Source organism: Triticum urartu, chromosome 2A, assembly GCF_056163025.1.
Source record: "Triticum urartu cultivar PI428250 chromosome 2A, HENAU_Tu73, whole genome shotgun sequence".
NCBI lineage: Eukaryota > Viridiplantae > Streptophyta > Magnoliopsida > Poales > Poaceae > Triticum > Triticum urartu.
The window spans coordinates 526,214,009-526,239,839 of record NC_141874.1 but is presented as its reverse complement, the minus strand read 5'-3'; the positions used below and the strand labels follow the sequence as shown (position 1 = coordinate 526,239,839).

At 49.9% G+C, this 25,831-nt stretch overlaps 2 protein-coding genes and 1 long non-coding RNA gene across 4 annotated transcripts; all 3 read right to left on the bottom strand.

Annotated features, from left to right (window-relative positions):
- Nucleotides 1-4,512: 4,512 nt before the first annotated feature.
- LOC125538424 (uncharacterized) lies at nt 4,513-17,674 on the bottom strand. Of its 2 annotated transcripts, none has more exons than XR_015616846.1 (2): nt 17,226-17,674; nt 4,513-4,798 (listed from the first exon to the last, which is right to left on the bottom strand). It is a non-coding gene; the product is annotated as an uncharacterized LOC125538424 (long non-coding RNA). The 2 variants fall into 2 exon arrangements; XR_007296341.2 differs by lacking the exon at nt 4,513-4,798 and adding an exon at nt 13,991-14,274.
- A 1,261-nt stretch (nt 17,675-18,935) lies between these two features.
- Nucleotides 18,936-20,349, bottom strand: LOC125538423 (deoxymugineic acid synthase 1-D). Its single transcript, XM_048701678.2, has 4 exons — nt 19,970-20,349; nt 19,637-19,880; nt 19,371-19,550; nt 18,936-19,275 (listed from the first exon to the last, which is right to left on the bottom strand). The coding sequence occupies exons 1-4, from the start codon at nt 20,293-20,295 to the stop codon at nt 19,042-19,044; spliced, it is 984 nt and encodes a 327-aa protein (XP_048557635.1). The 5' UTR covers nt 20,296-20,349; the 3' UTR covers nt 18,936-19,041.
- A 1,645-nt stretch (nt 20,350-21,994) lies between these two features.
- LOC125538422 (7-acetyl-epi-neemfruitin B aldo-keto reductase) lies at nt 21,995-24,860 on the bottom strand. The gene is made up of 4 exons (XM_048701677.2): nt 24,367-24,860; nt 23,147-23,390; nt 22,789-22,968; nt 21,995-22,489 (listed from the first exon to the last, which is right to left on the bottom strand). Exons 1-4 carry the CDS (start codon nt 24,702-24,704, stop codon nt 22,262-22,264), a joined length of 990 nt encoding a protein of 329 aa, XP_048557634.1. The 5' UTR covers nt 24,705-24,860; the 3' UTR covers nt 21,995-22,261.
- Nucleotides 24,861-25,831: the final 971 nt, after the last annotated feature.

The following is a 25,831-nucleotide window of genomic DNA, read 5'->3' as shown; positions in this document are numbered from 1 at the left end:
TGGACCCCACTTAACAGTACGGTGGTTCCTATGACTCAACAAAGAAGAAAAAGAACAACGAAACAACTAAGTCTTCGCGCTCCATAGTCTTCATGCGATGTCTTCTCTTGTCATAGTCTTCAATGTGAATGTCTTCACATACCACCTTTGACTTCAATGTCTTCATACATTTTTAGGGGTCATCTTTGGTAGGAAAACCGAATCAATGAGGGACTTCTACCTGTGTTATCCTGCAATTCTCACAAACACATTAGTCCCTCAACCAGGTTTGTCGTCAATACTCCAAAACCAACTAGGGGTGGCACTAGATGCACTTACAGCGCTTTTCTTATAGAGCTCTCCGTCATGAACCTTGTAGGCCTTCGAACGCCGGACAATGCAGCGGGCCTCATTCTGATCCTCAGGAAGCTCCTTCTTATTAAGGTAGGCCAAGAATGGTTCGGTCCATTGGGCAATGACTGCCATAATGATATGGGTCAGCGGTGTTATTTCAGTGGTTGAGCCTCCGACAATATCGATGTGTTCGGAATCTGGGGTTGTGTTCGGATCCGGACTAGTGTTGCCGCCCTCCCCCTTCCACACCACGGATGGCTTAAAAAGCCTTTCCAGAAAAATGTTAGGTGGGACGGGGTCGCGCTTAGCGCCTATGCAAGCAAGAACGTCTGCCGCTTGATTACTTTCTCGGGCAACATGATGGAACTCGAGCCCTCGAACCGAGCCGACATTTTTAGGACATTACGATAAGCTGCCATCTTCGGGTATTTGGCACCGAAGTCTCCATTTATTTGAGATATTGCGAGGTTTGAGTCCCCGAGCACTTCCAGACGCTGTATGCCCATGGAGACAGCCATCCGGAGACCATGCAATAAGGCCTCGTATTCGGCTGCGTTATTGGAGTCTGTGTATAGTATTTGGAGTATGTACTGAACGACGTCTCCAGTAGGGGACATTAAAACGACGCCTGCTCCTAGTCCTGCCAGCATTTTGGAGCCATCAAAATACATAACCCAATTGGAATATGTGTCGTACTCTTTAGGGAGTTCGGCCTCTGTCCATTCGGCGACGAAGTCAGCCAGTACTTGGGATTTAATAGCTCGACGTGGTTTATATGTAATGTCAAATGGGAGGAGCTCAATGGCCCATTTGTCAATCCGGCCCATGGCATCGCGGTTGTTTATTATATCATTGAGTGGTACTTCGGAAGCCACCGTGATCGAACACTCCTGGAAGTAGTGTCGTAGCTTTCGGGATGACATGAAGACCGCGTATGCTACCTTTTGATAATGGGGGTACCAGGATTTGCATGGTGTAAGGACAGTGGATACGTAGTATACTGGCTTCTGAAGTGGGAATTTGTGTCCGTTCTGTTCTCGTTCAACGACGAGTACGGCGCTCACCACCTGATGTGTTGCCGATATGTATATCAACATGGGTTCGCCGACGTTTGGTGCGGCCAGGATTGGGTTGCTCGCTAGAAGGGTTTTTATTTCTTCCAGTCCGGTTGTTGCCGCGTCCATCCACTTGAAGTGATCGGTTCACCGTAGAAGACAATAGAGTGGCAGTGCATTTTCTCCCAATCTAGAGATAAAGCGGCTTAGAGCTGCCATGCAACCCGCGAGGTTTTGGACTTGTTTAAGGTCTGTTGGCGTAGCCAATTGTGACAGAGCTCGGATTTTGGCTAGATTTGCTTCAATTCCTCTATTGGAAACGATGAAGCCCAGCAGCTTTCCTGTGGGGACGCCAAAAACACACTTTTCTGGATTGAGCTTAATGTCATATGCGTGGAGGTTGTCAAATGTGAGGCGTAGGTTGTCTATTAATCTTTCGACATGCCTTGTCTTGATTACGACGTCATCCACATAGGCTTCAACTGTCTTTCCGATCTGTTTCTCCAGGCATGTTTGGATTATGCGTTGATAAGTGGCGCCGGCGTTCTTGAGTCCGAAGGGCATGGTGTTGAAGCAGAATGGCCCATATGGGGTGATGAATGCTGTTGCAGCTTGATCGGACTCCTTCATTTAATTTGATGGTATCCGGAATATGCGTCAAGGAAGCATAATGAGTCGTGTCCTGCACTAGCATCAATGATCTGGTCAATGCAGGGGAGGGGGAAGGGATCCTTAGGGCAAGCCTTGTTGAGGTCTTTGAAATCGACGCATAGGCGCCAGGACTTGTCCTTCTTTGGCACCATCACCAGGTTTGCCAGCCAGTCCGGATGTTTTATTTCTCTAATGAATCCTGCCTCGATTAGCTTGGCTAGCTCCTCCCCCATAGCTTGACGTTTGGGTTCGGAAAAGCGCCACAGTGTTTGCTTGACCGGTTTATATCCCTTCAGTATATTGAGGCTGTGTTCGGCCAACTCGCGTGGGATTCCTGGCATATCAGAAGGGTGCCAGGCGAATATATCCCAATTCTCACGCAGGAACTCTCGTAGCACGGCGTCAACCGTTGGGTCTAGTTGTGCTCCAATGGATGCTGTCTTCTTGGGGTCCGTTGGATGGACTTGGAATTTGACTATTTCTTCTGCTGGTTTGAAGGAGGTGGATTTGGGTTGTTTGTCTAGGACCACATCGTCCCTGTCCACCGTGGATCGTAACGCGGTTAATTCTTCAGCCGCGAGGGCTTCAGATAATGCCTCTAGGGCCAGGGATGCGGTTTTATTATCGGCGCGGAGTGCTATGTCCGGATCACTAGCTAGAGTGATTATACAGTTGGGCCCAGGCATCTTAAGCTTCATGTATCCATAATGGGGTACCGCTTGGAAGCGCGTAAATGCATCTCGCCCTAAGAGGGCGTGATATCCACTGTTGAAAGGGGCCACTTGGAAGGTTATTTCTTCGGACCGATAGTCGAGTGTGATTTTTCCCACACATCGTGCCTCCCGATGGGGAATGATTCCTCGGAAGGTCGTGTTGCTTTGCTCGATGCGGCTCCTGTCTATTTCCATTTTTTGTATTGTATCCTCATAGATGAGGTTTAGTCCACTGCCACCGTCCATGAGAACCTTGGTGAGCCGAAAGCCATCCACAATTGGACTGAGGACCAAGGCGGCTGGTGCTCAGACTGTCCTGTATTTTGGCTCATCGCCAGCATTAAAGGTTATCGCCGTGTCGTTCCAAGGGCTTATTGTTGCAATCTGGCAGACTTCGACGAGTTCGCAGAGTGCCCTTTTGCGCCTATTGTTTGAGGCGAATGTCTCGATGACCGTCAATACTTTGAGGTCGTCGTCTTCTGGGGCGTGTTACTCTGGGGTATTCCTGGTGAGGATATCTTCACCGCTCTTGGCCACCTGCCAGAGTATCCAACATGCTCTAAGGCTGTGGGTTGGTATGCTATCCGGTGTTGTGTGTATTTTCCATGGCCCGTCGAGCCATCCTTCCAGAACGGTTCCACGCCCCGTAATGGGCTTGTGTTTCTTTACCAGTTGTCCCGGCGTGCCATGAGGGTGCGCCCTTTTCGTCTGAACGAGGGGTTGAGTGGGGACTGCTGGTCCCCACCGTGCTGCCTGAGTTTTCCAGGCGCTTTCCATTGTGTTGTACTTCTGCATGATAGTTGCCAAGTCAGCAAAGTGTAATATGTGACGGCGGTTGATGGCGTTGAGGATTCCCTCGTCCGTGCAATTGTTGCGAAACGCTGAGATCGCATCTTCGTCGCGGCAATCTTTGATCTTGTGTTGGACAAGGAGGAATCTGGCCCAAAAGTGGTGGACCATTTCCTGAAATTGCTGATGCGTGCTCAAGAGAGCGCTTATGTCTGGGTGGGTGGGTGGAATTAAATCCGAGCCCTGACCCAATTTTGGGTCCGGAGTCCGAAGATCTTCCGGACTTAGTGGTTTGAGCTCCAGGATATCAACTGGTTTTTGAAGCTTATCGTCTGATTCTATGTTCGGAGGACAAGGCGTGTTGTCAGGACCCCGATTCCAAGTCACATCGATCTAGCCGGTAACACCTCATATCACATTGCGGCCTCACGCACGGTATCCCCACGGGTGTTGCCTTACCATGGCCCGGGACCGTTTGCGCCTTTTGGCTCACGTATATGATAGTGTCGCTAGCATCCATATGACGGAGAACCCGGGCCGACATGGCTAGTCGTGAACCCAAAGCGGCACAGACCTATGGAGACAGGCATACATGAATCACATCGAGCATGTCGGTCATCAGCGAGTGAATCCAGGCTGTAGCATTGGGCTAACAGGACTCCGGGGAACCCGGGCTATAGCAGGCTAGGCATGACTCCGGATGTCACCGCGTGACATTTCCCCTAAGGGACAGACATAGGAACGAAGTGAAACACATGCCGGCCAGTCAAATGTCCTGAGCAGTAGTGCTGGGCTAGCAGGACTCCGGTGAACCGGGCTATAGCGGACTACTATGGCTCGAGGAACACTAGACTACATTTCCTCATAAGAAAGGCTGCCAAGGATAAACAACTAGATTGTCGGATCCCACACATACCAAGCATTTCAATCATACACACAAAATGCTCGATATGTGCAAATACAACATGGCATCACAACAAAACTCTACAACTCAAGTACTTTATTTAAAGGTTCCAGAGAGCCATACATAACATGTTCATACAGGTAGGGGTCACATGACCCGACACTCAAGTCATACAAGCATACAAGCACATGCGGAAGCAAATAGTCTGAGTACAGACACTAGAAAGAAAGAAGGCTTCTCGAAGCCTGTCTATCTACATAGGGCCCTCCATGGCCAGGATCACCACCTGGGTGGCAAGTCACTCATTAACGTCGAGATCTACATAAAATCCATCGGAGGGGCGGTGTTGTCGTCTGAAAACAGTAATTAAACAAACATGAGTACAAAGGTACTCAACAAGTCTTACATCAGAACCTACTATACATGCTCATTCTCAAGAAGGTGGTGGAGTTATTGCAGCAAGCCAGCTTTGACTCTTGGCTAAGCTATCCTACGAGACTCCACTAGTAAAATAGTTTTCGCACACGAGTCCGCTAATCACCAACACAATACTCCACCGGGGATCCTCCCTCGTCATCCTACGAGAGGGCCATCCTCGGTACTCACACTTATCTTGAGTCTTTTAGTATTAACCATTAACTTGTCTATGAACTATATAGGCAACCAAGTAGTCCTTTACCGCGGACGCGGCTATTCGAATAGATGATGTTAACCCTGCAGGGGTGTACTTCTTCATACACGCTTTCACCACTTACCGCCGTTTACACGACATGTACTCGGCAACCTTCAAGCGGAGGCCCAACGAGGGTGTCGGCCACGTCCTACCTAAACACTCAAGTCTCTAGTCCAGGTTTATCGCCTATCTAGGTTCCATCCGCAGGGAGTCCGGCCGAGGTTTCCACATATGGCCCCGAACGATGTGAACAGGGTTCCCAAGACACCAAACGGGTGACTCGATACACCGTGCCACGGTGTATCTACCGCAACATAGCCCACCCCTAGGGTCAGCGCTACGCACGGCCGCCGACACATAACCTACAAACACCAGAAACTAATTGCAGCTCCTGGACAGAGTACTAGGGTGATTAAGAAGCCGAGAGGGTCCATTGGTTTCGGGCCCAATGTATGGTAGTAACTGAATCTTAAATCACACATACAGATCTCAGTTCTTAGGGACGGCCTCAATGAAACAACCCACCATGTACTCCTACATGGCCTCTCATCGATACCTTTACCAAAACATGTTCAACACATCCCTCACATTACCGACATAATCATTTCACTCTAGCCCATCACCCAGATGAACCAGACCTGACACAACTCTAAGCATAGCAGGCATAGCAAGGTAGGAAACACATACATGGCTCAATCAACTCCTACACATGCTAGTGGGTTTCATCTAGTTACTGTGGCAATGACAGGTCATGTAGAGGATAAGGGTTCAACTACCGTAGCACACAGCAGTTTGAAACGATGTTGTCTTAATGTAGTAAATGAGAGCAGAGGCGAGAACATGGGATTGTATCGATATGATCAATGGGGCTGCTTGCCTGATGGAGTGGTAGTAGGGTACTGCCCTTTAGTTGGATACTCAGAGATATCCTCGGAGGCAGAACCTACCACGAAGGACACACACAACATAATCAACACATGATAATATGCAACAATATGATGCATGCTATGACATGGCAAAATGATGTGTCCTGCCTAATGCAATGTGAAACAAGTTGAAAAGGGGTCCATTTGAACCAAAGATTCAAATCGAAGTTAAAGTTCTTATGCATAAAAAGTGTATTAGCTTGTTTCACCTAAACAGCAAGGTTTAAGTGGTTTGTCATGCATGAAACCATTACAGATGGACAGATTGAATTTTTCTGATCATTTTTCATATATAATTTGTTTGATTTGGAGCTATGGTTCATTTTCTATGATTTTTAGAAGTTTTGGCTATTTTTTGGAATTTCCTATATAAAAATAAATCCAGAAAAAGAATAATTGCGTCAGCACTGCGTCACTGTGACGTCAGCGAGTCAAAGGCGCCAGGGCCAGTCAAACCTGACTGGTGGGCCCTGTCTGTCAGTGACTCAGCTAACTAACAGGATTAGGTTAGTACTAATTAACTGTCAGTGGGGCCTGGGCCCACATGTCAGTGACCTAAACTAACTAAAATTAGTTAACACTAATCATAAACTAATTAGCAGGCCGGCCCCACCTGTCATAGGCTCAGGGGGGAAGTCAACTTGGGCCCACACGTTAGTCCACGGGTCAAAACATGGTCAACTCGCCGGCGGCTTGACGCCGGCGACGACAGACGCGGCGGAGGGGCTCGGGTTTTGCCCACAGTCGACCAAATCGACTGCGGTTTGGTCCTACGCGTAGCTGGGGGCAAGCCGCGGCGTTTGGTGGTGGAAGTGGAGCTCGGGGAGGCCGGAAATGACGCCGGCGACGTCCTTGGCGGTCGCCGGAGTTCAGGCGAGGATAAACCCGAAGCTACGGGGCACGGCGAGGCGCGGGGAGTGGTGCGTTAGGCTCCTGGAAACGTGGTGAGTGTGGTGACGCGCTCGGAATCGAGCTTACGCGCCTGTGGCCACGGCGGCGACATGGCCGGCGGAGCCGAGCTCTCGGGCTCAACGGAGCCCGCGGTTAGAGGGAGAAAACGGCAAGGAAAGAGAGGGGAACGGAGAAGGAGCTCACGGGGAGTGTAGCGGTGGCCTCAGCGAGCTCGGGAAGGCATCGGGGGTGGCGTACGGTCGCCGGCGATCTCGGCGGACCGAGGTTGAAGACGAGCTCGGTGAAGATGCTTGGGGGCCTCCGGTGGGACGGTCGAGGAGGGAGTGGCGCAGCTTCAGGACACGGTGGAGCGGCGCGTTGACGACGGTGGGCACGGTTACGGCGGCGGAACGGCAGCGGCTGCGTCGGCCATGGCGGAGGGGAGCGAGGGAGAGAGGCAGGGGGAATGGACGTGTCCAGGGGGTTCGGTGCGCGACGTGGAGGTGTTTCGAGGCTTCACGCTGGCGCGGGCGACGGCAGGCAGAGAGGTGGCGTGGCAAGCTCCTGTGCTCGCCGTCGAGCACCTGCTCGCCTCGCTGGCTAGGCGAAGCAGCTGCGTGGAGCGGCTGCTGGGCCGGGCCAGCTAGGTGGGCCGACTGGTGGGCTTCCAGGTAAGCTCTAACTCTCTCTCTCTCTTTTCTGTTTTGCTTTTAATTATTTCCTGCTATGTGTATTGAAATAGAATAAATACTATTTCATTCCAAAAACTCTGGAAATATTCAGAGGCACATTTGGGAATATTCTCAACTGCCTAAAAATGCTTCCAAGATTATTTGAGCACTTTAAAATATTTATAGCATTTAAAATGCCCAAATTCAAATACTTATGGCTTGTTCAAAAATCCAGAATGGCTCCATAAATTGCAAGACCATTTTTGGCAGAGGTTTTAGTCAAGACCAAAAATGGTGGGCTTTTATGAAGGGCATTTTGGGTTCATTGAAATTCCAATTGTTGGAAATTAGCATTTTCAGGGGGGTGTTGGGGTTGATTAGGCCCCATTTCAAGTTTAAAAGAAATTTAAACATGATGCACATGTTCATCCAATCCTAATGCATGACTAAAAGCAGGGATGTGACGCGTGTCTTTCTGCCGGTAGGTGTCCGACTTCTCGAGGTCGGAGATCCGAACATAGTTCATCCTCAATATAGAGGAAGAGTTATCTTGCTCCTCGACTACCGCTATCTGGTGGGTGATCGACGGAGATTTAATTTCTCTCTGGTCGGGTTTAAGCCCAATCCGATCGTAGTCTGTAGCGACCCCCAAGGCGGCAATGTGATCTAGGAGTTTATTTAAAGACGATAACTCCGTCGGATCCATCCGTTTGGCGTATTCAGAATCAACGCAGAAGCGATTTTCGATGACTCCAGAGGTCATCATCATCGGCTCAAGGGCCGAACGGGCAGTCATGATAAAACCGCCCAGCCAAAGGGTTTGGCCGGAGGCCAGAGCTCCTCCGGAGGTGATATTTTCCTTGAAGATAAGTGGAGCCATCAACCCTTTCGATGAAGGCACAATGGAACTCTCAATGAAAGCACCAATGTCGGTGTCAAAACCGGCGGATCTCGGGTAGGGGGTCCCAAACTATGCGTCTAAGGTCGATGGTAACAGGAGACACGGGACACAATGTTTTACCCAGGTTCGGGCCCTCTCTATGGAGATAATACCCTACGTCCTGCTTGATTGATCTTGATGAATATGAGTATTACAAGAGTTGATCTACCATGATATCGTAATGGCTAACCCTAGAGGTCTAGCTTGTATGGCTATGGTAATGTGTATCCTCCGGACTACGTCCTCCGGTTTATATAGACACCGGGAGGATCTAGGGTTACACAAGGTCGGTTACAAAGAAAGGAATCTACATATTTGGTCACCAAGCTTGCCTTCCACGCCAAGGAAAGTCCTGTCCGGACGGGTGCAGTCTTCGGTCTTCGTATCTTCACAGCCCATCAGTCCGGCCCATGGCTAACAGGCCGGACGCCCGAGGACCCCTTAGTCCAGGACTCCTCAGCTGGTACTGCGGAATGGAAGTGCCTCCAAAAATGCCAAACTTCATATTGGAAGAGCATATGGCAAATCAATTGGAAGTTATTGTGTCAAACCCATACATGACTTGTCAACGGGTGATCCCTTTTTCAGAAATGACGCAGCTTGCAATGTTTGAATTTGGGCGTTGTAATCTTTGAACTTGAACCTTGCAATATTTATGGTATTTGTTATATTGAACCATTTCTGTTCTCTTGTCTCAACGCAAACAGTTCATCCGGGTGAACCGCATGTCGTACATCGCACACACCTTGATCTGGCTGACCGTTTCCTTTGTGTTCCCTAATCACAAACAGTTCATCCGAGTGAACCGTATGCTGTACATGACACACACCGTGATCTGGCTGACCGTTTCTTTTGTGTTGCCTAATCACAAACAGTTCATCCGAGTGAATTGTATGCTATACATCGCACACGCCTTCATCAGGCTGCCCGTTTCTTTTGTTCCGCCTCATCGCAAACGTTTCATTGAACTGAACCGTATGCCCTAGATCACACACACAACTAAAATCTGAACCGTGTTTGATGCATCCTCCATGGCAAACATTTTGCACCTTTTTTGACGGTTTTTTAATCCCCGTTCATGATTAATGCATCACACACAGTTTCGTGAAAGGGTCTCTGATCGTAGTGTCGCGTTAGCAGCATCCTGCAGTAGTGGTAGTCGATCACAGGGGCATCAGCATCAGTCTCGAGGTCTACCGGAGAGAAGAGGGGGAAGAAACAGTAAATACAGAGCAAACAGATGCATGATAGCCAATAAGCAGCGCAAGGGGGTGTTCTAAGGCAGGGCTACACGATACCGGCGAAGGGGAAAACATCCGGGAAAGTTTTCCCGAAGTTTGGCATCTTCAGACAAATGAATCAAAGGGGGAAGGTTGCATGTTCGCTATGCTAGGGACACGTGGCAGATGAACCGAGTGCGTATTCGGATTCGTCTTGTCGTTCTGAGCAACTTTCATGTATAAAACTTTTTCATCCGAGCTATGGATTATTTTATATGATTTTTGAAGTTTTAGTAATATCCTGAAAATATTATTAATTCGAAATAAAAGGTGAAATTGCTATGTGCACCCAGCAGAGTGCACACAATAGGGCCACTAGAGGCTGACAGTGGACCCCGTTGACTAGGTCAACTATTGACTAGTTGACTGGTCAACTAGGCAGGGGACCCACATGTCAGTTTCTGTTAGTGCTAATTAATTAACTAATTAGGTAATTAGACTAATTGTGTTTAACTTAATTAAGTTAACTAATCATTTAACTAACTAATTAATTATTTTTATTAATATATATTTTTAATTTTTTATAGGGGAGGCCCCACGTGTAAGTGGCCCAGGAGCCTCTCGAGCGCTGCGTGGCTTAACGGGCCCCGGCCCAGTGTCGTGTGGGTAGTGGAGCCCGTCGGCGCGGAGACCGAACTGGCGGCGGCCAGCGGGCGTGGCTGCAGCGAGGACGGCTGCCCATGGCAGGAGCGGGAGGAGGGGCCGGCGGCGTCAGCGGCGAGGCGAGGTGAGCGGGGAGACGCTGGCGAGGAGGGGCCCGAGCCGTGGGCGCACGGGCGCACGGGCGCCGACGGGCGACAGCGCGGCGCAAGCGGGCATGGAGGATATCCGCGACGGAGGGGGCGCAGTGCCCGGAGGCGTGGGACCTGGGCGGCACTAGCGGCGACAGTTGCAGTAGCAACAGTACTCGGCGGCAGGGTGAGGCCACGGGCGGCTGGCGCGGGTAGCAGCAGTAGCAGGCAAAGTAGCGAGGGCAGCGGGCGGCAGCCGCAGCAGCAGAAGCAGCGGCAGTGGGAGGTGGCCACGGGCGTGGAACAAGCGGCCAGGGGAGCGATGGCGTGGTCGAGCACGGGCAGGGGGGCGGACGGCAAACTACGCGGCAACCAGAGATCGGGCATGCGGAAAGCTAGCTACGGCGCACTAGGGGAAGCAAGGAGGAGTCGGGGTGGATCGAAGGCTTACATCGGGGCGACAAGGTAGACTAGCGGGCTCGGGGGAGCACCAGAGACAACGAGGTGACCGCGGCGATCTCGGCTGCTCGAAGTAGAAGACGATGGGGTAGGCGACGCAGGACAGCTCCACCGGTCGGCCGCGACGCGTAGAGGACGGGGACGACACCGGGGAGGCCGTAGAATAACCCGTCGAGCCCCGGGGAGGCCGTTGGCAACGGCGACGTGACGGCGGCAGTGACGGATGGGATCGGGGCACTGCGATGCCGACGAACGACCAGAGGGGAACGGGGGCGCGAGGAAGGGAAAGAGGGTTAGGGTTCAGCGATGGGAGAGGGGTCGCCGAGTAATATAGGCAGGGCGGTACCGGCGGATGGTCGCCACGACGTCGACCGGTGCCGTGGCGGGCATCGACCGTGGGCACGGGGGTGCTGCATGAACAGGGGGTTGAGAGGGTGGTCGGATGGGCTGGTTTGGCTAGAGGGACAGCTGGGCCACGACCCAGTGGGGGTTAGACCTCCTTTCTTTATTTTGTTTTGTCTACCTTTTCTTTTCAGTTTTACATTTATTCTTTTCTTTTTGCATTTCTTTTAGCTAGGAAATGTATTTTGTAAAAAGTGGGACTTGGCCAGATAAATACCTTGCATTTACTAGCATTGCCACAAAAAGTTTGGGAGGCTTTCGAGCTTGTTTGAAATTTTTCATAAATGGAAAGGCATTTAAATGATTGTTTTAGCTAGTGTTATATTCACAAAAGGGGATTTAAACACTTTACAAAAGTGTTGGGTCACCACCATAATTAGTTATGGAATATTTGCCACACTCTGAACATTTTATTGTGCATGTTTGAGAAACTTGAATTTTGGACTTTAATTTGAATTTGAATTGAATTAAGATTTGGATCAAGCGAGGATTAGCAACAGGAATGTGATGACATGTGACCCTTAACAGAGGATTGTTGTAGCTTAATTATCCGGGTGTCACAATTCTCCTCCACTACAAGAAATCTCGTCCCGAGATTTAAGGGGTGGAGTAAGGGGGAAAGACTCGAGAAGGATGGAGCTCAACACAAGATAGGTACCTGCGGGCTATCTCAGTGAACGTGCCATAGAGGCATCTCTCGAGTTCAAATTCAAGAAAGCCATCAAGAGCAAGATAAGGAGGTGTAATAAGAAGCTTCAACCGGGTAGGCAATCGTTCATTGCCTGAAACAGAGGGTGAAAGGGGTTCAGAGCAATGGGAATAAGTATTGCATCTGATACCAGAATAGATCACTAGGAAGGTGGCTCGTGATTTACATATGAAGCCAAGTGCGAGGAACAACTTTGGAAAACAGGGATGTACATGAGAGTCAGGTTTTGATCCTGTGGAACTGTGGGTTAGAAGTGGGAAGGCGCTAACATTTTGCACGATCATGAAAGCAAGGCAGGTCAGAGGATAGCATGTTATTTATGTTGGCAACAACATTGGTACCAAGGGCGAGGGACGAAGAGAACCATTTTCCTGCTCGTTAAGACGAGGCGAACCAATAGACAAAGTTCTCGTCCATCGATGGCTACCTGAATGTCATCAACAATAGTAACAAGTCCTTACTGACAGAGTTAGTACACCGAGGTGTTTACATAAGCAGAGAATTATCACTGCTCTGATATGTTAGGTTACAAGAAAGGTTAAACAAAACAATGGAAAGGAAAGTGTAGACTCGAATCTGTTATCGATGTTAGACCGCAACTTCACGAGTAAAATAACTCAAGCCCGGAAGCAGAGTATGGTTGACAAGAACGGGGGATACAATTTACCAAAGGCATTATGTATCCGGGGAAAGGCTCACAAGGTTACTGAATATGAAGGACGATGTCGGATAAAACCCAACAAAGGATCTGGTGGTCCACAAGGGAACTGATGTGAGCACCGGTACTCAACCAGAAAAGGAAAGAATGCAAGGAGATCGGACTATAGAAACAACTGACTAATTCAAGCTCAAATGCAAAGGAATTATGATTTCCAAATCAAGGGATCAGAAGCAAACGCTATGATTAAGGATGGATAAGTTGAATAGACTCAGAATGACAATCAATCAACGCTTGATTCGCGGAACACCAGCTCATGTCCGGAGTGACGTTTGAACCAAGGGAAGAATTTTAAATAGGAGTGATGATCGCGAGAATTCACAAACAAATCGAATCAAATGCTTGAAATTACGATGACAAAGGGTGCTAATGAGTATTGCTAGACATATGAAAGTAACCATAATGCAAGCAGATAAGTATTTGCATATCAATAGTTGGAGAGGATTATCGAAAGATCGAATAGTACTTCAAAGTATCTTGTGAATCACTTGATCAACTAGGAATGAACAAATCCTCGAAAAGTGTGAGGAATTATTCATAGGGGTATTCGTGCGGCAAGGAACTGCAGGGCAGTAAGCATAAAGGATTCTCGGAATATCAGAGATTATTTCAGGACATCTTGTAATAACAAGAGCAACTAGGGATGACGGTATGAACGATAATGTAGGTAGTTACCCATAAGGATTTATCGATGGTAGGGATCGCAATAGCGAAGAGTACAAGGGTCTTAGAAAAACATCGGAGAGTATCTTCAGAATCTTCTGGTGCACCAAACAATCATCTGGAGTGAGGGGCTCTCCGGGAGAAAGTATTTATGAGAACCTAGAGTTAGAGTTAGCAAAATCATTTAACCTGAATAGAAAAGAGATCACATTCCCAGAGTATAGACGAGGAATAAAAAATTCTAATACCACCCAATGGCGACGTGGGACCGTAAGCCACACAGTCATGTTAGTAATTCAGTTTTTCAAAGACTAGAATCAACTTCGGCCAAGGAGTTGAAGGGGGGTTCCTATAGGTAGTCGGCTCTGATACCAACTTGTGACGCCCCCGATTCAATCATACACTAATCATACACGCAAATGTGTGCGATTAAGATCAGGGACTCATGGGAAGATATCACAACATAACTCTAGACACAAAAAGAAATAATACAAGCTTCATATTACAAGCCAGGGGCTTCGAGGGCTCGAATACAAGCTCGATACACAACCGTCATCGAAAGCAACAATATCTGAGTATAGACATAAGTTAAATAAGGATTCCTTAAATAGGCTAGCACAAAAGCAACACGATCGAAGAGGCAAGGTCTCCTGCATGGGACCTCCTAACTACTCCTGGTCGTCGGCGGGCTCCACGTAGCGGTAGGCACCCTCGGGGTAGTAGTAGTCGTCGTCGGGGGTGGCATCTAGCTCTTGGGATCCACCATCTGGTTGCAACAACCAAAAAGAAGAAAGAAGAGGAAAAGGGGGTAGCAAAGCAAGCGTGAGTACTCATCCAAAGTACACGCAAGCATCAGATCTATACTAAGTATGCATTGGTATCACATGGAAGGGTTGTATCTACGAACTGGACTGCAGGAAGCCAGAATAGAGGGGAAGGCCTAGCCTATCGAAGACTAGAATCTTCAAGCAGCTCCAAGCATCTTGTAGCATGTAGAAGAGTAAAGAATAGCAGTTTAATTAACAAGCATGTTGTAGTAGTAATGCCCAGAGATCCTTCCTCGACTCCCTGCGAGAAAGGAATCCCGAAGCCACATATCTCAAGTGTCCATTTCTACTTGTAAAAGATTAGGATATAAGTTTGAACGTCCGTTACCGTGGACACGACTATTAATAGATAATCTTCCCTGCAGGGGTGCACCACGCTTTCCAACACGCTTGATTACTCTGGCCGGACACACTTTTCTGGGTCAATGCCCGGCCTCGGAAGATCAACACGTCGTAGCCCTACCTAGGCTCAGCAGAGAGGTCCCCGCTGGTCTACATCCTAAGCATTCCGGGGTCTGGGCCCATCGCCCGTTACACTCCGGGTCGTTGCGTGCAGGGCGGGTCCAGGCTCCACCTCTACATGGATGGTGCCGGCCCAGCCGTGGTGAAATGCTGAATTGGACGTCTGACAAAGCTCGGCTGATACTACGTCGTCGAGGCCCATAACTATTCTCGCGTGGTGATAAGTGTGTTAAGGCCAAAGGCCAACTCAGAACAAATACCCAAACCATAGTGTATTATTAGCTTGCGGAGACAAGTAGAGACTCACGATCGATGTGACCCCGTCGCCCCATCTCATGGACTTACGGCAAGGCCCCAGAATGCCCGGCCGTGCCACGTAATTATTTTGCGGGTGCTCTACAGGCCCGTCTGACTTTCACAAAGGTCTCAAGTGAAGTCAAGATAACTGTGTGTCCAAACATCAAGGGGGAAACCCGAGGAATCACCCTCGCTGGATTCCACTCGATGTAATTGTCAAGGTGAACGTAAGAGGAACCACCCTCGAGGTTCACATTTGAGGGGTTGCACGACAGAGTCGTATCAGAAGTGGTAAAGGAGGAATCACCCTTGATGACCACGACTGAATAGCTACACTACAAAGTCATCACCAGGAGTGCGTTATGAGGTATCACCCTCGGCACTCGATTGTAGCTCTGCAAAGTCGAGCAACAAAAGGGGGCGTGATGTGATGTGAGGTGTCAAGCTCTGGTCGTCGATCACGTTGATCGAGTCGTCGATGATGAAGCAGGGGCAACAAGGACAAGGTGGGGGTCACTGATGGATCACTAACCAACCTATACTAAGTAGTTTAGGATAAATAGGTAAGGTACAACAGCAGGGACAAAAGCAGGCTATGAATCAGAATAGGAGCAAACAATTACAATAGCAAAATCTAATGCAAGCATAAGAGAATGGAATGGGCGATATCGGGATGATCAAAGGGGGGCTTGCCAGGAAGCTCTGCTGAAAGGGAAGAAGGGTCGTCAACGATGCAGCCGGTCACAGCGGCATCAGCATCGGTCTCGAGGTCTACTAGAGAGAAGAGGGGGAAGAAATAGTAAATACAGAGCAAACAGATGCATGCCAGGCAATAACCAGCGCTAGGGGGTGTTCTAACGCAGGGCTACACGATACCAGCGAAGGGGGAAACATCCGGGAAAGTTATCCCAAAGTTTGGCATCTTCTATTCGCTATGCTAGGGATGCGTGGCAGATGAACGGAGTGCGTATTCGGATTCGTCTCGTCGTTCTGAGCAACTTTCATGTATAAAACTTTTTCATTTGACTTAAGGATTATTTTATATGATTTTCAAAGTTTTAGTAATATCCTGAAAATATTATTAATTCGAAATAAAAGGATAAATTTCTATGTGCACCCAGCAGAGTGCACACAGCAGGACCACCAAAGGCTGACAGTGGACCCCGCTGACCAGGTCAACTGTTGACTAGGTGACTGGTCAACTGGGCAGGGGACCCACATGTCAGTTTCCATTAGTGCTAATTAATTAACTAATTAGGTAATTAGACTAATTGTGTTTAACTTAATTAAGTTAACTAATCATTCAACTAACTAATTAATTATTTTTATTAATATATATATTTTTTAAAATCTTTTTTTACAGGGGGAGACCCCACGTGTAAGTGGCCCAGGAGCCACTCGGGCGCTGGGCGGCTTAACGGGCACACATGCACCGGCCCGGTCTTGTGCGGGCAGTGGAGCCCGTCGGGGCGAAGACCGAACTGGCGGCGGCCAGCGGGCGTGGCCGCGGTGAGGATGGTTGCCCGTGGCAGGAGCGGGAGGAGGGTCGGCGGCATCAGCGGTGAGGCGAGGTGAGCGGGGAGGCGCGGGCAAGGCGGGGTCGGAGCCGCGGGCGCGTGTGCGCCGACGAGCGACAACGCAGCGCAGGCGGGCATGGCGGAGAGCCGTGGCGGAGGGGGCGTGGTGGCCGGAGGCGTGGGGCCGAGCGGCGCTAGCGGCGACAGTTGCGGCGGTAGCAGTACTCGGCGGCAGTGGTAGCGATGACGGCGCGGGCGCAGAGGCGGGCATCCGCGGGGTCAGAGGCGGGGCGCGCGCGCTGTAGGCGGGGCCGGGCTGCAGATGCAGCGCGCGGACGGGGACGGGCAGGGTGAGGCCACGGGCGACTGGCGCGGGTAGCAGCAGTAGCATGCAGAGTAGCGAGGGCAGCGGGCGACAGCCGCAACAGCAGAAGCAGCGGCAGCGGGAGGTGGCCGCGGGCGCGGAACAAGCGGCCAGGGGAGCGATGGCGTGGTCGAGCACGGGCAGGGGGGCGGACGGGAAACTACGCGGCAACCTGAGCTCGGGCATGCGGGAAGCTAGCTACGACACACTAGGGGAAGCAAGGAGGAGTCGGGGTGGACCGGAGGCTTACAGCGGGGCGGAAGGGTAGACTAGCGGGCTCGGGGGAGCACCGGAGACAACGAGGTGACCGCGGCGATCTCGGCTGCCCGAAGTAGAAGACGATGGGGTAGGCGACGCAGGACAGCTCCACCGGTCGGCCGCGGCGCATAGAGGACGGGGACGACGCCGGGGAGTCCGTAGAACAACCCGTCGAGCCCCGGGGAGGCCGTTGGCCGCGGCCGCGGCGACGTGACGGCGGCGGTGACGGACGGGATCGGGGCGCTGAGACGTCGACGAGCGAACAAAGGGGAACGGGGGCGCGATGAAGGGAAAGCGGGTTAGGGTTCGGCGACGGGAGAGGGGTCGCCGGGTAATATTGGCAGGGCGGCACCGGTGGATGGTCGCCACGACGTCGGCCAGTGCCGTGTCAGGCATCGGCCGTGGCCACGGGGGGCTGCGTGAACAGGGGATTGGGAGGGTAGCCGGATGGGCTGGTTTGGCTGGAGGGACAGCAGTGGGGGTTGGACCTCCTTTCTTTATTTTGTTTTGTCTACCTTTACTTTTTAGTTTTACATTTATTCTTTTCTTTTTTGCATTTCTTTTAGCTAGGAAATGTATTTTTTTTAAATGGGACTTGGCCAGATAAATACCTTGCATTTACTAGCACTGCCACAAAAAGTTTGGGAGGCTTTCGAGTTTGTTTGAAATTTTTCATAAATGGAAAGGCATTTAAATGATTGTTTAAGCCACTGTTATATTCACAAAAGGGAATTTAAACACTTTAAAAAAGTGTTGGGTCACCACCATAATTAGTTATGGAATATTTTTCATACTTTGAACATTTTATTTTGCATGTCTGAGAAACTTGAATTTTGGATTTTAATTTGAATTAAGATTTGGATCAAGCGAGGATTAGCAACAACAATGTGATGACATGTCACCCTTAACAACTCAAGCGCTCATACATACGCACATACACTCACCCCTATGAATGCACACACGCACACCCTACTCCTATGAGCACATCCGAGAGACTAAGCCGGCATGTCATCTTGAAATTTACGAAGTCACCATAGGCGTGAATGCACACACGCACACCCTATCCCTATGAGCACATCCGAGAGACTAAGCCGGCATGTCATCTTGAAATTTACAAAGTCACCATAGGCGCCTAATACGAGCATCAGGACTTGAACCCTGATTGCTGGGGATACCACTGTCCCTCTAACCATCCAATCACAGGTTGGTTTGCCGAGTAGAGATGGTTTGCCAGCCTCTTGTGGCATAGGATTCAAGTGCGTGGCTTTCATTCTACCACCACCTACTAGTATAATGAATTTATTCGGAAACCGCTAGCCGGGGTTCATCCCAAATTTAAGGAACACATTCCAAGGAAGTGTGCGTCATATTATGGGCAATTTAAATTTCGAGTGCAATCATTGAGAGGCGGTAACATACATTAACTGGTTTTGCTGTTGCGTGCTGCAGCGAAAGCTGTCCATCCACCCCGAATTGGAGCAGCCGGAAAGCAACGTTCGACGGGTGTCGATGGGCAATGAAACAACGATCGACAGTCATGTTTATTGACTATCTATAGTAAAACCACGCGCCGTATGGAACTTCGGTTCCAGGCTTCCAGGTTCTAGCACAACGTATTACACTACGTGCTTCCGAACGATGGCAACTGTGATCACAATCTTCACTGATAACATGAATCAAAGTATTGGGCCGAAAAGAGGAATAACAGGATATAGCACGGATCACTTCTTTATTCATCCACACTCTCTATGTAAGCTACTGCAGTTTACGTCACACAGCGAAGCAGGCATTCTCAGTGCCTATTTTATTTATTCCTCAACAATTTCCATGTCTGCGAGGTCAGCCGACGTGAACTCGCCCTCCGCCGAGAACAGCACGGTTTCAGCTCTGACGATCTTCTTCTGCGGAATCTGGCCGATCTTGCGCAGGTCGTCGTCGGCGAGCCACCAGTCGAAGATCCCGAGGTTCTCCTTGAGCCTCTCCTTGCTGAAGCTCTTGACGATCGGGGTCACCCCTTGCTCGTAGATCCACCTTAGCGCTACCTGAACGAGAAGAAAGAGGAATCGGTTAGTGCCATACGAACTGCATGCTCCATTGTTCCTAGCAGTTGCCAGGAGAAACGGGGCGTGTACCCTACCTGTGCGATGGTCTTTCCTCTAGCCTTGGCGATCTCCGCGAGCACCTCGGAGTCCAGCACGGCGTTTCCGTCGCCGTTCCAGTTCTGCCCTCCCAACGGCGAGTAGGCTGCCACGTGGATACCCTTCTCGGCGCAGTACCCCCTCAGCTTCCTCTGCTGCCAGACCGGGTTCAGCTCCACCTGCACATCACACGCAGCTAGCGCTGAGTTCCAGTGAATATTCAGACAGTGCTACTCAGTAATCTCGTGGTATTATGTTCAGCAACCTGGTTGACTGCAGGATGGACGGTGGCAGCGGCGAGGAGCTTGTCGAGGTGGCTGGTGGTGAAGTTGCTGACGCCGATGGCCTTGGCGAGCCCGAGGCGGTGGCACTCCTCCATGGCCCGCCACACGCCCTCGAAGTCGAACGGGACGGCGTCCTCCCGCTTCACCGGGAACACCGTCGGCCCGGGCTTGAGGCTGATCGGCCAGTGGATCAGGTACAGGTCCACGTACTCCATCTGCAGGTTCCTGAAGAAACGAAATACAAACACCGAGACGATCGATCAAGATCTACTGAAGTCAACGGGCAAAAGTAAGTCTAGATCGACCGAGCTTACTGGAGGCTCTCCCGGAGGGACGGGAGCACGAGGTGCGGGTGGCACTGCGTGCACCAGAGCTTGGACGTGACGAACACCTCCTCCCGGGACGCCAGGAGCCCGCGGCGCACCGCCTCCGCGAGGGCCTCGCCCAGGGGCCGCTCCGTCGCGTACATGGCGGCCGTGTCGAAGTGGCGGTAGCCCACCTCCACCGCCTCCAGCACGGCCTTCACGGTGGTCTCCGGCACCACCGGGAACGTGGCGGTGCCCATGCCGATCGCCGGCATGGGCCTCGCGCCGCCGGACCGCAGCGCCACCTCCGGCACCGCCGCTGTCGTCGAGGCCATGCGTCGTCTCTGCAGAGCGATTGAGCCTGTCTTGTCTTGTGGTTCAAGTACAGGACGAGCCACCGGCTTTTATACTGGCCCGAGTGACATAAGGACTTACGTAGCTGTTCGTCCGTTTTTCAAAGGCAGAGGGGTGGATTTTGGTTCTTCCGGCGGGCATGAATTGTTTCTGGAATGAAACAGGATCCTTGTGCGGCGGAGATAGTTGTGAACTGCTCCTAGCCACCACAACACCTGGACAATTGTTTTTTGAGAAGGTCATGGGCAAACTCTTTTTTTGACGTGTGTGAGTTTGCATCTCGTCCACACGCGTGGATCCGTGTCCGTTTTTGGTGCATGAATCTTGGCATGTTTGTGGTGTCACGTAGGACTAGGTTGGTGTGTGGGCGTTCATCCGATCGCCCACACGTCCGTTTCATCACACGGAGGGGCCGATGTGTGGGCGTTTAGCAGTTCGCCCACACGCCAGTTTTCACTCACGCATAAGGGCTGGTGTGTGGGCATTTGCTATCTCGCCCACATGCCGGTCTTCTCTCCCACACCCAAGCTGTCAGTTGCCATGCGTTTTACAGTGTGCATGGCAACTGCCTTAGTGTGCTTGTAAGCAGATGGCAACTCTTTTTTTTACCCGAACATGTCAGTTGCCATGTGTTTTGCAGGGTACACGGCAACTACCCTAGTGTGCTTGTAAGAAGATGGCAACTCTCTCTTTTACCCGAACATATTGTTTTGCTATGTCTCTTTGTAGCGCTACACGACAAGTGCCTAGTGTTAGTAGATGGCAACTCTTAAGGTTTTCAAATCATGGCAACTGTAGTAAATTAGACCATGCATGGCAACTGCTTAGTGTTATTAGATGGCAACCTCTAAAGTTTTCAAATCATGACAACTATAGTAAATCAGACCATACATGGCAACAGCTGCAGTTGTCCAAAATGCCATCTGACACTTGATCTGAGATGGCAACTGCAGTTGAGCAACCATGGCAACTGTAGTTCAGCGACATGGCAACTGCAGTTAAACGGACATTGAAGAGGGTCCGGACGATGGCAACTACGGGGACGCGTGGTGACTGTCACACGGGGCATGCGGGACCGTGAGGTAGATGGCTAAGAGAGGTCATGTGGGCGTTATGCATTTTGCCCACACGTAGACGTGTGAGAGGAACCGCAAGGAAAAAAAAGAAGCGTGTGGACATTGATTGTTTTGCTCATACGCCTACGTGTAGGTTAGTCCTTTTAGACATCACACAAAATATGTGAACAAATTCCTTAACGCCCACGCATATGGCAGTTATCGTCATCTTTTTTTAGAAGATCATGGACAAAGCTGAGCTAGAGTAGTGCTAGACAATTTCTCTTACCATACGCTTCGTTCTCCGCCATACTTTCTTAGTAATTCTCAGGCCCAGTTCTTCCTCACACATATACAAAAAAAAAGCTATGAGACCCACATGTCTGTCATACATGATACATCCATCTCCTAACCAGGACCCACCTCAGTTGTTGACTTGTCGCGCTGGCCACAAGAAATTTGGCTTGCCTGTGGGACAAGCAGGAGCCTTCTACTATCCATCCAAGCTTAAATTTCGTCGATTTTCTAGGAGCAACTAGTGCTAGTCTTTCTTTCTTCCTTATTCGCGAAAAGTCTTTCTTTCTTCCTGGAGAGAAGAGAAGATGATGCTGGCGCGACAAGGAAAGATCAGCCAACCGAAGATGTTGTGGCATGTGGCCAAGTCCATTTGTGACACAGTGAGTGACGACTGACGGCTACCCACAAGCACTGTAGGGAACCCGTCAGGATCATCACAATTGATGACGCCAAGCAGGACCTCATCCAGGTAGGTTACAGGTAGTAGCACCAGAAGCATCTCACCAAATCTTTGTAATTTGGAGTGCATAAATGGCGCATGCATCTTCACCAAATTACAGGTTTAAATGGCGCATGCATCTTCATAATTTGACATCTACGTTTCAACAACATCAACCTCTGAAAGATCGACGCCAGGGACACCTTCAGGGCAGAGGATCGCCAACACCGTGACCTTCTTGTACTGCGGTATCTGGGTAATCTTGAACCGGTCTTCGTCGGTCAGTTCCCAGTCAAAGATTTCGAGGTTCTCCTGAAGCCTCTCCTTTTTCATACTCTTGGCTACCATGCTCGCTCCTTGCTCGAAGATCCATCTCAGTGAGATCTGCAGGAAAATGGGAGTCAATTGCACTGCTAATATCGAGGTGCAATTTTTGCTTACTGTAATGCCATAGAGGGGACCCATACGCTGTAACATTCAGGTGCGATTGACTCAGCATTGCTTGCATTTAGGTTGTTCACAAAATTTGACAAATATTTGTTCACATTCTGCACTTATTAGTTCATAATCTAAACAAACCTCATTTCCAATCATGGATGATGCTAGAACCTTGCACGAATTGGTGACAAGGCAGATTCTGGTACATACCAAACAGTTCCTAAGATTGAAGCGATGATTAATACCTGAGCTATGGATTTTCCTCTAGCTTCGGCAATCTCTTTCAGAATTTCAGACTGTAGCACGGCATTGATTTTGGATGTCCTGCTTTGGCCTCCCAGGGGAGAATAAGCAGTCACATGAATTCCTTTCTCTTTGCAGAATTCAATCAGTTTTTTCTGCTGCCAAGCTGGATTCAACTCAACCTGAAAGGTTATCCCATGCATCAAAGAACAATGACAACAATTTAGGGTAGTCTGGGGCAAGTTTTTACAGAAGGATTTTAAACTAAATCAGCTTCTACTTCTTCTTTGGTTCGTGAAATCATAGAATAGACAAGAGAAGGTTGCATCACCATTACTTGTACGATTGATCAACACAAACCTGATTCACTGCTGGGGGGATTTCTGCAATTGCAAGTAGCTCCTGCAATTTCTTCGTTGTGAAATTGCTAACACCAATCATTTTAGCAAGGCCAAGGCGATGACATTCCTCCATTGCCTGCCATACACCTTTCAAGTCCATCTGTACGATGTCTTCCCTTTTCATTGGGAAGTGTGGTTTGCTGGGCTTTACGCTCATAGGCCAGTGGACCAAGTACAAATCAACATATTCCATTTGAAGGTTTCTAGGCATGGCAAGACAAGCTTAGCACAGAAGTGGCAGAATACAGCTATAAGGGAAACAAGCTTCTGTACCAGTACAGTAATAGTCTTCGATTCTTGAAGCGAATGTCAAGTAAAGACTATACTACATAAGTTTTGATTGCGAACAAATATATGACTAAATACTATAATTCATGTGTTGTCTGTCAGTTACCCAAGTTTATTTTTAAAATTGTCATTGGTACTCTTTTGTTGGTACATTTACATACACTCAATTAAAATCACACGGTGAGAAGAAAATGTGATGAAGGATCAAATCTCATATATGATTGTTCATTTTTATATAAAGTCATAGAGTAAGGTATGAAGTTGCAATCTGAATATATAACTAGATTCTGCATACTTGCATAGTTTCAAGGAAAAATAATAACTAACATTTGAAATGGTTGTAAATCCCGCATAGGACATGTGATCTCCGATAGCATACATCTAATTCAGAGCTGATTTCATTTCACGTTGTCAACTGCTACTAGTTTTAAAATATAAAGTTAGTTTGCTTTTTGAAATTTCAATTTTGAAATGGAAAGAGTTGTATGGTAAGCTTAATGATAATACTGGACAGACATGCCGTCTGAGAGTTCATTCTAGGTTGCTAGAAATTGCTATTGAATCTCAATTACCCCTCAAAGCAGCTGGACCAATAGCCAATTATCCTCATTTTGACCCAACTCTGGAGTCTGGACATAACTTACTAGAAATTGCAGTTAAGTTTTACTCCCTCCATCCCAAAATGTAAGATGTTTTTTTTGATACTATGATAGTGTCAAAAACCGTCTTACATTTTGGGACGGAGGGAGTACTAAATTGCACAATGTCTATACTGAAACTGAATGATGTGTGGCCGTAAGTAACTGGGCTCTACAAAAAAATTCAGGCGAGCAATAAGAATTAATAAAACTGAAAAGTAAAGTTCAAGGAATGAACCCAAGACGGCTTAACTGCAAGCTTTCCTTGAGGGAAGGGAGCACGAGATCCGGGTGGCACTGCGTGCACCACACCTTGGTCGTCACGAACACCTCCTCGCGGGACGCTATGACCCCGCGCCGCGCCGCCTCCGCCACTGCCTCGCCGACGAGGTGCTCGGAGGGGTAAACCGAGGCCGTGTCGAGGTGGCGGTAGCCGAGCTCCAATGCGGCGAGCACGGCGTTCTTGACGTCCTCTGCCACGAACGGGAACGACGCCGTGCCGATCCCCAGGGCCGGCACCGGCCGGCCGCCGGAACCCGCCGGGAACTCCGGGATTTTGGAGGAGCGGCTGCTGCCGCTAGGCGACGCCATGACACTACGAGTGACTCCACGGGGTCTGGGCAGGATTCGGGCAGGGACGATGGTTGAATCCGAGCCCACGAATTTGGAACTTCTAGAGAAAGGGCTCAAGGGTTGGATAGCTGCCCTGGAAGCGGGGGCTGTTTTTTTCTCTCTGTTTTTTCTTTTTTTTTTTTCAAAGAATTTGGGGCTGCATAAAGCTAGGGTGATGCCCCTAAGGCCCTGTTCGGGAACCCACCCACCCCAAGAATCTCGGGAGCGAGGAAAGTGCAGCTCCATGATTTCCAACTACAGCTCCGCCCGCTCCGGGAGCTGAGTTGAGGAGCGGAGCGTTTCCGAACACTGCCTAAGTATGTAGGATCGGGTGTGAAGAGAAATATGTTCGGAAGGTGCAACGAAAAGTGTGTTCTGGTGCATAAAGCTGCAAAAATTGGAGCGAAGAGTAGAGATGCATGGCATACGTGTGTTGGGAAGAAAAAAATCAATGTAGATGCCTCGTATTACATTTTCTCATGGGACATGTATATCCATATGACACTGTAGTTTATACTCTAAGAGCATCTCCAGCCATTCAGCCCCCAGGGCGCCGACAAAAAGCGGCCTGGGGGCGAATCGGTGCTAGATCGGCCCCTGGGGCGAACTAGCTTCCAGCCACGCCCCCAGGCGCCCCCCAACCCGCTGCAAATTCAAACGTAGTCATTCCCTCTCACAAAATAGACGCCACAAATCCGGCGATCATGCGGCCACAGTTCGGCGATCGAATGAAAAGTTCGGCATTCAAAAAGAAAGGGCACGCGTGCAGCGCATTAGACGACGAGGTCGGCCTTCGGCGTTGGCGGAGTCGGCGTGCGCGGGCTTGGCGGGGTCGGAGCTTCTTCTGTGTTGGGCGGCGTCGGCGTGGCTTCTGTGCTGGGCGGCGTCGGCGTGGCTTCTGTACTGTGGGGACTCGTGGAGGCATCATCGCTCGGACTTGGCGGCGGCGTCGGCGCGGGCGTGGGAGTTGGCGGCACCGTCGGCGGCAGCTGGTTCAGGATGAGACCACGCTCCGCCAAGTACCACGCCTTGACCGCCTCGTCGTTGCTCTGGAGCATGTCTGCCCCGCCCAGCAGGAAAGCCAGGTCGATGTTCCTCTTCTTCGC